Consider the following 12,091-nt stretch of genomic DNA (forward strand, 5'->3'; position numbering starts at 1 on the left):
GATTGCCTATTAGTGAAAAACATTCCATTTGAATTGCTCATTGTACATCATCTTTGGTGTACAGATTTTGACAACTTTCTACAGTATTTTATGCTACTCTTTAAGGCAGATAAGCCTGTTTTTAAAGATGTGCCAGAAGTGGCCATTTAATTTGAAAGCATAATGAATTTCCTCTTTAGCTTCTATCAGGGTTGTATGGCTCTACCCCTTGATCAGGTGACAGACGGGAAAGCATCCCCTTAGTCAAAGCAGACTCTCCGAGCGTGAGGGAATGGGCTGTTGGGTACTTCAGCAGAGCACTGTTCCTGCGTCCTATGTCCAAACCGGAGCTGTGCTCTATACTTGAAAACTTTGAGCGAATAAACTGACAAGTCTCTAGAACCACAAGATGGGAAGTAAAATTAGTTCAGAGAGCAAGGAGTCAGCCAAAAGGTCAAAAGAACTGGAGAAAAAGCTTCAGGAGGATGCTGAGCGAGATGCAAGAACTGTAAAGTTGCTACTATTAGGTAATATTTTTCCCCTATTGCTTTCAAAACCCTGATTTTTCTTTAGTTGTGATGTATTTAGTTTCTCAAACTTTAATTTCTGAAATATATTAAAATATGGGAGATTTATTATGGAAGTGTATTTGGAAACTTAAGCAGACTTTATTTGAGCTCTATAAATATTTAATATTTTTTGGTTTAGTATTTTATTACATGTTTTTTGTTAGGGAAAGAGATACATATTAGATAACTCAATTTCTCTATCAACAATATGATTTACTATTATATAAAAAACCATATACATTTATTATTTTATTGCACCCTAATCATTTTCTGAATGTTAGTTAGCTTTTAAATACTGAAAACAATCTTTTAATTACATGTTATAAAGATCTACATTACTTTGTTTGAACAGAAGTATTTTGTGTTGTTTTATATCTAATGTAATATATTATTTATTTACCTGTGCTTTTAAAATCAATTAGTCTCAAGTCATTTAGAGAATAATGATAAGTACTTTAAATTATATTAATACTATTTAGGCTCCTGAATATCACCTGTGATATTTTCTGTACACTTTAGAAATAATCCATCTAAATCCTTTTAGAGCATTTCATTCAGATCAGTACATCTCTTCTACTTTTTTCATTCCCTCAAATCTCAGCAAAATATTTTACCATGACCATAAGTTCAATACATATTTAATTAACTGAAAGAATGAAAATAATTTTTACCACACATTTTCCATAAAACGTAAAGCATTTAACATGCAGTGGTCACTGAAACAGAAATATGTTTTTGAAGTAAAAACTAAAGTCCTATATAAAGCAGAATACAAAACAAGAGCTTTAATATAATCAGGGTTGTATGTTCTCTCTGACCTTGGCAATACACAAAAGGACTTGATTGTGTTTCAGAATTGTGAATCTCTTACACAACAAATTTCCTCATTTTCTTAGTGTTCCCTTACTGTATCTAATTTGCTCCTAGTGGCAAGAGTGTTAAACCAACTGTGGGATTGCCACACTTGCTCCTCAAAGGAAAGGAAATGTCCACTCCCATTACAAACAAGCTCTGTGGCTGCACACATGCCCACAGCACTTGCCACTAACCATCAAGAGGTTGGTGACTTAGAAAGATGTTGGAATAAGTGCTTATGACTCAACTCAACACACTTGCCCTAACACTTCAAAGAATGCTCTGGGGCTCTAATCAAGAGTGAAAGTAATATGGACATAGAAAAAACAAACAAAAGGTGAGAGAGAAAGCCAAGCATTCATACAAATGCCTTTTATACTCCTCTTGTCCTAAGAATAATGGTGTAAGAGTGGTGATAAAATACAACAAAAATCCCTATGTTTGAATAAAATTTCAGAAGAATAGATATGTTTTTCTACATATCAATTTTTAAAATATTTCTCTTATTATGGAAAGCCAAAAATATAAAAGGATTGATACTAAAATTTAGACAAAGAAAATTGCTATCAAACATGCCAAAAAGCAATGACTTTTGAGAGAAGCACATCAGAGCAGGTGGTTAACTGGAGATTTGCTTGTGAAAGAAAAGAGCAGGACAGAATGGTGGTTCCCAGGGGCTGGGGTGGTTAGGAGGTAGAAGGGAAGGGGGAAATATCGGTCAAAAGATACATAATTATAGTCAGGAGGAATACATTTCAGGAGATCTATTGTACAGCAAGGTGACTATAGTTAAGGATGATATATTTTATTCTTGAAAAATGTGAAGAGAATGGATATTAATGGTCTTACCATGAAAATGATAACTGCATGATAATGCTTTGTTAATTAGCTATATTTAACCATTCCACAATGTATATATACTTCAAACATAATGTAGCACATAATAAAAATATGCAATGCTATTTAAAAAATATTTAAAAATTTTTTAAAAATATCTGCAGACGACTGAAAACTTATCAATGAAAATTCAGTCAAAAGGTACAGTGTAATGATAAAGAAATGGATAAATTTTTAAAATTTTGGACAGAGAATCAGTAGATTACTGATATATGGAATCAGAAAAGTTCACAGCTTCACCCAGGGCTATTGATTTGCCTCAACTTATTATGTACAATGATACCAAATGTAAAAGGAACCATCCAAATTATTTTTAGATTTCAGTGGTAAGTTAGAGCAAGAAGAAAGAGTAACATTTGTTCCAGGGGTATAAAAGAATCACTAGTGGTACTAGTATACCCTTAACTTTTCTAAGACTATCATAATTTTATACATTTATTTTCATCATTACCATAGCATATGCTTGGATTTGTGTGCACCAAACTTCTCAATCATATTGTATTTATACAAAATAAATCAAATTCTCTAAAGTTTTTATATTCCAAACATTTGACTGAGTTTTCCCTCCTGGACTCCTTTTGAGTTCTATGTATAATGTTTCAATTATCAAAGTCAAAATAACAAAGTCTTGAAACAACTCTGCATCATTCTTTTAAATTAAATTCAAATAATTGTTATATTCAATTTGGCCTTATTAAGACATCATAAAAGTGTTCAGTAGAACTAAACTAACACTTTCCATTCTCTCATCCTTAAATCTCCTCACCAATGATATCTACTTAATTTGTCCCATCATCAAAACAGTATTTTTAGTCATCAGTGTAATCTGAACAAGTTTCTAAGTTTACCAATTAATGGATGGCATGTGGGGCTAATCAGCTTAACCTTAGTAATGATCAGATCCTGAGTGTAACATTACATTTACAAAAATGAGAAATCTACAAAACCCTTTGACAGAATTTACTGTTTACGCTGATCCTCATTATCTGGTGAATTTCTAGGTGCCTAAACACATTACCTTTCCAAATTTAACAGAGTACTATAAAGTAGACGCAACCATTTGGCATTATTGAACACAAGATTTCAATGAATATGAGGACCCATCAAAGTGCTACTTTACAATAAAAGTGTCTCCTTGCAGAAAGATTCCTTTCTTATTATAACTTTCGGACCTACAGTAAAATTACAGAATAGATGTCAAATGTGTATTTTCAGCAAAAGGCAAGCTTTTAGGAAACACTGAAAAGGATTCATATATCACTGACACATTTGACAACTGCAATCAAGTCAATAATGTCATGTACTCTGAAAAATAATTAGACTATAAATATATTCCAAAGAATAATTTTAATAAGAAAAACAAATTCTAATGAATTCTTTTGTAGACTGTTAGTTTTTAAAGTTTTATTTATAAATGTTTGACTAAATTGTATTACTATTCAAAAGCAATACCTATTACTTAGTCATAAACTAAATATGGATCATGTTTCCATTTTTTCTTTCTCCTTTGTGTTTATTACTTCAAATTTCAGTTTAAATTTATTTCTACACATTACTTTCCTTATGTTTTTTATAAATTTCCATCACAGGATCTGGTTAGATTTAGAGCCAATGGAAAGTATAGGGGAAAAAAATTAAGTTTTTTTTCTTCATATCCAAAACATTCTTCCACATTTTTTATATAATTAACATTGATTCTGCAGTTCTCAGTTCTGATATTATAATTAGCTTTTATCTAGGGATTTCTAGCACTATTACAGGAAGTTCATCATGGGTGTTCTTTTCCTTTAGTTCTAAAATCTTTTTGTTTTTAATTTTTCTTTGTGCTATATTGTAACCATCACGCTATTCTTGTAATGGTGCCATATGAGTTTTATTGTTTTAAAATGCTATTCCAATCATCTGGCTCTTAGAAACATGAATATGGATGGAATCTAGACATCAAAGAATATCTACTTTAAATGTGCTTATATTTATTGTAGCTAATCAATATTTAAAAATTTTTCAAATAGTCATACCTATTCAACAAATATATATTTTGAAAAGTATGCTTTTTTTAGTATTATAGGAGGAGAGTTATAATTATGATTTTGATACTTCTAAGGGCTTATTACAAAATAATTGGTAAAATAAAACTTACATAGCAGAATGAGCTAAATAGTTTAATCACATAGAATAGTGAGAACACAATTTAATACTAGTTAAGAGGAATGTGTTTTTTAAGCCACTGAGGTAAAATTGATTTAGTAATAGTTCGTCAGGTGTTTTGCTTTTTTACCTCTCAGAGTGACCTTAAACTAGCCACATTTTCCTCAGAAAAATGATGTGTCAAAGTATTTTGTAAATTGTAAAAAGGCAGACAAATGTGGTTTATTTTTTTGCATAACCAATTCTCAAATCTTAAAAAAATTAAATGTTAATATATGTGTACAATTTATCTTCCTTTTGTCTTCTTTTTATGTATAACAAAGAAAAGTGACATAAGCTGGGGATGGGGGGAAAGGAGGTAGTAATTTGGAACATTCAAATTTGTGATTTTTTTTTAGAATGACCAAATGGAGATATATATTTGGTCAATATATGGGTCTGAAAATTAGAAAGGATAACTCTAGTGAGAGCTTTGTTTTTGATACATTCAATTCCCCATTTTGATTACTTATATTTTCCCTTTTCCAGATATCCAGTGTGTATAGGCCAACCATGTGATTAACCAAAGCCTGTTTTTGGTTGTTGAAACATAAATTTACACTAAAATATTGTATACTCAACTACTGCCACAATTAAAGAACACTCAGACAAATATCTATTAATAAAATAGGTCTGTGTGGGAAAGGTCATACAATTTTATACTTTAATGTCTTCATTTTTTAGCTTAAAAGGTATATTAATAAGAAAGATGATATATATGCTCAAATGCTTCTCAAAATCCAAGAAAAATCATATTTTTAAACATATCCAATGCATACGACTTGATGAGTTTGGAGATAAGCATACATCCATAAAACCATCACCACAATCCATGTGGTGAACATTTTCATTGCCTCTAAAACTTTCTTCCTGTCCTCACATTTATTATTATTATTTAATGATAACACTTAGCATAAAATATATCCTCTTAGCAAATTTTTAAGTATACAGTAAAGTATTTTAAACTATAGGTACAAATATTATCAGATATTTTTAAATAAAGTATAAAATTGGAAGTTAGAATATTTGAATAAAAGATCACTCAAAAGAAAAGATAGTACATAGCTATAATATTCTTTCTCAGAAATGAAACATGCTTAGTTTGATGAGGAATTTTACAGATTCGTGAAGCTTATTATTTCTATATCACAGAAATAGGTATCTGGACGTACTAATAGCCATAGAGATATATCTGATACTGTATGTTTAATGATATCATGCACTGAAAAACCACAATATTATATGGTATTTATGCTAAAATATTTACATTTAATCTAACCATCAGATAATACATAATGTTGGATATTATATAAGAAAATTTTCCTAGACTTTAGAAAAATGTCAATGTCAGAATAACAAAATAACAATACCAAAAGAAATGTTCTAAATTTAAAAAGTTTAAATAATATAACAAAAAAATGTTTGAAACTTGATTGGATCTTGAATCCATAAAACATAAGATACGAGAAACATTTTCTAAAACAATCACAAATTTAAATGCAGAGTATATAGTATTAGGTAACATGTGGGTTAATAGAAATTTTCTTATGCTTGAAAATAGTATTGTGGTCTTTTAGAAAAATGGCCTTATTCTTAGAAGATGCATTCTGAAGTATTTATAGGTAAAATGTCTGATAAAGATTCAGCTAAACAAAGAATGTGAGAATATGTACATAGATCCAGATATAAATCTATATATATATGTATATATAAAAGAAAGAAAGCAAACATGGCAAAGCATCAATAATTGGTGAAGGCAAAGGTTATAAAATATAGGCTTCTAAAGCACTATTTCCTCAAACCTCTGTAGGTGTTTAAGTTATCAAGATAATAAGTTTAGGGCTAGGAGTGCTGGCTCATGCCTGTAATCCCAGCACTCTGGGAGGCCAAGGCAGGAAGATCACTTGAGGCCAGGAGTTTGACACCAGCCTGGGCAACAAGAGAGAACCTGTCTTTATTAAAAAAAAGTTTTTAAAATAGCTGACTTGGTGGCACTCACCTGTAGTGCCAGCTACTCAGGAGGCCAAGGCAGAAAATGACCTGTGCCCAGGAGTTTGAGACCACAGTGAACTGTTTGTGCCACTGCACTCCAGCCTGGGCAACGAAGCAAGACCCTGTCTCTGAAAAAAGTTTAGGGAAAATAAAAACAAACAAATATTATGCTATTATTTATTTTCTGGCAAAAGAAAATGTATAACTTTATCTGCAAATTTATTCATATTGCTTTGTTAGTGAATTCTACCAAGCAGCCCATGGACAGATTATTTCAAAATTACATAAACATTTTTAGGAAATTCTTTTTAATTCATCATTTGAGAAGCTTGACTAAATTTGACAATGACAATAACATGCCAATCATCTTCACAAACATAAATACAAAAACCAAAGCACAATATTAGAAAATTAATGCCAACAATGTATAACATATTTTTTAAAGGGGCAGGGAGAAGGGTCACTACAATGTCAAATTAAAAGGGAAAAATCATAATGTTGGTAAATGCAAAAAAACAAATTCATTAAATAAAATTCTTAATCAATTCCTGACAAAAAGCACTTACTGAACTAGGAATAGAAGGGGATTTCCTGAGCCAAATATGCAGTGTACAAAAATCCATGAGTAACTATTATACTTAATGGCAAACATTTAGCATTGTTGACAACAGATAGCGAAGAAGGACTTATGATGATTAATGGGTTTCCTGTTGACAGAATAGACTGTAGGGTATGACACAGTTTCCTGCCCTTGACCTTCTTCTCTTCAACACATGTATCAGGGATTTGGGTAAAGGTGAACAGGCAGACATTTCAAATTTGAATAAAATTCAGTTTGGAAGGCTATAGTGACAAAACAAAGTTAGAATTCCAAATGATCTCAACTAGCAGAAATGCTTGCCTCAAATAAGCAAAATTATATTTAATGAATATTTTTATTAAGGTTCAAAATCATTTAAATACATAATTTTCAGTTCTGGAAAAAACTATTTGGTAAGAGTTGATATATAAAAAAGTACAAAAACTTTATTTACTACAAGCTCAGTATAGGTAAAGAATACCACAAAGACAAAAAAGAAAGGAGGCAAACTAGCCACAGTCCCTATTAAGAAAACATATTCTATTAAACAACAGTCAGCAGGAGTGAGGTAGGTCTAGGTTGCATTCCTATCCTAGGGCATCAGAATATCAGTGCTGTTCATAAACCTGATGTCTACAGCGAAATTTTTAGCACCGTCATTTCAGAAGGAGATTGGCTCTTGCATAGAGTGTAGTTCAGAGGGTAAGGGGTCTAAAAGTCATGTTCCACAAGAAAAAATTAAAAGAATGGAAGATATACTTGAAATATCTTTAAAAAGGTGTGAACACATTCTTCAAGTAAAAGAAAATGTCGAGAGGTCATTATTTGTTATAGCGTGTTCTAGGTAACTTACATGTATAATTTAATCCTCCCAAGACTTAAAAGGTAAATATTAAAAATACAATTTTATAAAAGAGGAAACTGATTCTCAAGAGAGATTAAATTTGATCAAGACACCTAGTAAAAGTCAGAAATGAGTGCAAACCTGTATCTATTTAATTTCAAAACATGACTATGCCTATTCCACTTCCCTTCCATGTCTGGACTATTTGAAGTACTGTCATGTGGAAAAAAGACAATTTTGTTGTTGCTCCATGAAAAGAAAGAGTAAGTGGAATAAATTAAATTGGTTGAAAAAAGACTACCCTAAAAATCTTAATATGAGAGTCAGAAGACACAGTTTGTTTCAAGATAGATCTGGGACTTAGCATGATTATCATAATCTCTACTGGATTCATTTTTTTCATGCAGAGAATGAAGAGAAGTACATAGCAGGTTGATTTCTAAGGTTTCTTTCTACTGTAGAATTATGTGATTTTTAAGACTCCCTACAGTAAATCTTACATACAATTATAAGTCAAAATGTTCAATCTCATTTTGCCTATTTTATCAAGTTGTACTAAATGAAAAATCAAACTTTGTTTATATTCAGTTGAAGTTTTCTTACAGTTATAGATAATAGGTAGCTTTAAAATTGTTTTGATATTTTCAAATAAAAAATGTGTAACATAATCTCTGATTTATTCTTATTAAAAATAATTTGTTAGTATCAAAGTAAAAATTAAGTATAAAAATAAATATTTAATTACTGGAAACATCTATTTCAAAGAAACAGTGCATATCTTGAAAATTCCCTTGGTATCTCTCAACCCAGAAAATCATTTCAGTGATGAATGCAATTTGGAAGGAACAGATTTTCTCAGGACATCCTCAGCATATGGGAACTTGCTGTTAGAATGTCTATATTTGGCTTTATAAAATAATCTAATCTTACAAGAATGTAATGGCTATTGTGAACTAAGACCTAGAACTATTATTGAGAATGGGATTCAATAATTTATTTCTGAAATAACTTTGCACTAGAGTTGTAAATAATAAATGAGATTTTAGATAGATTGGCCTTTTCTGTAGGAATTTTCCTGCTAATGCTGTAGTTGACTATACTGGACCTTCACATAGAAGAATGAAGTCACTACATAGAGCAAGGATGGTTTAGACACCAATTAAAAGATTTCTAAGGAAAAGTACTAATTCTAAAGTTTCATTTAAAAGTAAATGCTATTTTTTAAAGTTATTGATTATTCTGTTTACCTTAGATATATCATGAATTAGCAGCTAAGTTACAAAGAACTGTTATATAATAACACACCCACTAGCCTCAGAAATAATTTTGGAAATGCCAGGTCTTAGTGTCATCAATATGAAGTACAGAAGACCATTCTAAATGTACATTGACTCTCTTGCATAGTCTAAAAGTAACTTTTTCCCCAAATTTATGATATATTCTGACTAGTCAATAATAACAGAGTAAATAGAATGAAATTTGGTTGTGATTATTTTTTAACTATACAACAGTGGTTCTTAGCTCATACGTATTCATCCATAATACACATTCTGGTACAATTCTGGAAAATTCTTGACAGACTTTTTCTCTTATTATCACGGTAGATAATTCATTAAAATAAAAAGTCTAAATTATTTTCACTTCATTATAGAAATAATACATATTGTAGCATTATTTAAGGGAATTCAATTGATATTCAGAAATAAGACATTCTTCTTTCGGTCTCAGATTTCCCTCTGTATTTTCACTCTGGTTGAATAAAATACAACACTAAATACACCTGCATGAGCAAGGACTGGAATTCCTACTGGGCTCACCGACTTTTCTCCCACATCCCCATAAATGTAATTTTCAAGATAGTAAAATAAATGTACTTGGAGAAGTGAGACATTCTTCAAATCTGTCACTTATGTAGAATGATGCTACTATCTCTAATATCCACTTCTATTGTTAGGTATTTTTAAACAAAACCTCTTAAGGTTTTATAAAACTTTTCATTCAAAGTGATGTACATCCTAAAGCAAAATAGCAAATTATCTAATGCCAGCAAACCAGAATATTGTGCAAAGCTCACACTGATTTGCTTCTGCCACTCTCACAAACAAATAACTTTCAGCCACACAAAATAATATAGTCAGCTGTCTTCTGAAAATTGGAGAGGTGGTATTCTAATGTGATTTTATTTCATTTTTAATAGTTTTAATCTTGGGCATTGCAGCCTCTATTAAATGATATCGTTGCACCCAGTCTGTCAGTCTGTGTTTAGTTCTGTTAAGTGAAATCTATGGAGAAATATTAACAAATTACTTTGATTGATTTTTGCATTTATCAACTTTGTTGTCATATTTCATTACCTGTGCTATAGGGCACAATAGCATAAAATCTTAAAGAGATGTATTCTGAAGGTTTACCCAAGAGAAAGATTCTATATGATCACCAAAAAATCTAACATTATTTTCTAAAGCTTTAGCATCCTAATTTCCTAAATATCATATAAGATGGGCAGCTATTTCAGAAAACTGCAGAAACTAGATTACATTTAGATGTGCCTAGGACAAAAAAAATTATTGTGAAATAGAATCAAATTTAGGTGTAGCTATATCTATTCGTCAACACTTAAGAAAACATGGTAAATCATACAGAAATATCTCAATTTAAAAAATATAGTACAAAGGACAAAATATTTTTTTCTGAAATGTGAGTTTAAAGAATTAATTTGTTTCATTGAGATTCTACTGAGTTAGGCACCAGTCTAGGTACTTTGGATAAATCAGTGAACAAAAGAGACAAAGACTCTTGTCAATCTGAAATTTAACTTGCTATGATGGAAGACAAACAGAAAACATTAAAAATGATATATGAATAATTTTTAAGCATGTAGAAAAAGATAACTGTTAAGAATGAAGTGAAGGTAAAGAAAGGAAGATTAAGTGGGTGACGGTTGGGTTAGACTTTTAAACACGATAGTCAGTGTCCTCTGATTCGATACATATTTTAATATAATTTGAATAAAACTTTGAGATTTGGGGTTACAAAAAGTCATATCACTTTTGCTTACATAAAATTGTACTAGTTTTAGTAAAATAAGGCAGTTGACTGCCATGCTGGTAAAGACATGGTAATGTCTATCAGTTTTCCTGAATTTGAATTCTTCCTGGGAAATCTGAAAATTGCCTTATTCATGCTACTTTGAAATCTGTTCAAAAGTAATAGGCACACTGACACTTTGAAGATATCCTATGACCCAATTTTTGGAACTGCCAGTAAAATGTCAAGTGCCTTGCTTCCCTCAGAGACACAGAAATTAGTATTTGAAGACTAAAAATCTACTCATTGGCATTTTAGATCAGGCTTTTGGTCCATGTAGTTCAAGATCATATTTCTGATGATAAATGTTGGTTGTAGCCTGAGAACAGGTTCTAAACGATATGATTTCATAATAAGTATAAAATGCTGAGTTTTTATCAACAATGCTTTGGAGATTTATTAGTGATTTTATCTAAAAATTTTATGACCTAATTTGTCTTACCAGACTTTACCAGCTTTTGGTGACTTCTTGCTTTCCTCCTGTCTGTAAAACTGGAACTTTCTAACTTCAAGAAGTTTCCTGAATTTACTCCACCCCCTCCCCCATCCCTCACAAGTCTAAGATTCATAGATGCATCAAAAGTTCAAAGTTTGTTTTGTGTTCTATCCATACCTTACATATTAGAGTAATTTTTTTTTTTTTTTTTTTTTTGAGACAGAGTCTTGCTTTCTTGCCTAGGCGAGAGTGAGTGCCGTGGCGTCAGCCTAGCTCACAGCAACCTCAAACTCCTGGGCTCAAGCAATCCTCCTGCCTCAGCCTCCCGAGTAGCTGGGACTACAGGCACGAGCCACCATGCCCGGCTGATTTTTACATTATATATATTAGTTGGCCAATTAATTTCTTTCTATTTTTATGGTAGAGACGGGGTCTCGCTCAGGCTGGTTTTGAACTCCTGACCTTGAGCAATCCGCCTGCCTCGGCCTCCCAGAGTGCTAGGATTACAGGCGTGAGCCACCGCGCCCGGCCTTATATTAGAGTAATTTTAATCAAATTCTCTCATTTTTACTTTGGAGTCATAATCACCGTTAGTGTCTTTTCATATGCAGCCCCATACTCTTTAATTCTTTGAAGATCCTTATATTACTCCTCCTGAGCCACAT

At 31.4% G+C, this 12,091-nt stretch overlaps 1 protein-coding gene across 1 annotated transcript in view; it reads left to right on the forward strand.

Moving 5' to 3' along the window:
* The first annotated feature begins 250 nt into the window (after nucleotides 1-250).
* The window catches only part of GNAT3 (G protein subunit alpha transducin 3), a 49,260-nt gene continuing 37,419 nt past the window's right edge, over nucleotides 251-12,091 (forward strand). The window contains exon 1 of the mRNA XM_012779494.2: nucleotides 251-506. Coding sequence (XP_012634948.1) covers nucleotides 389-506 — 118 coding nt within the window. The 5' untranslated portion in view covers nucleotides 251-388. The remainder of the gene's footprint in view (nucleotides 507-12,091) is intronic.

The sequence above is a fragment of the Microcebus murinus genome, chromosome 9 (genome assembly GCF_040939455.1).
Source record: "Microcebus murinus isolate Inina chromosome 9, M.murinus_Inina_mat1.0, whole genome shotgun sequence".
NCBI lineage: Eukaryota > Metazoa > Chordata > Mammalia > Primates > Cheirogaleidae > Microcebus > Microcebus murinus.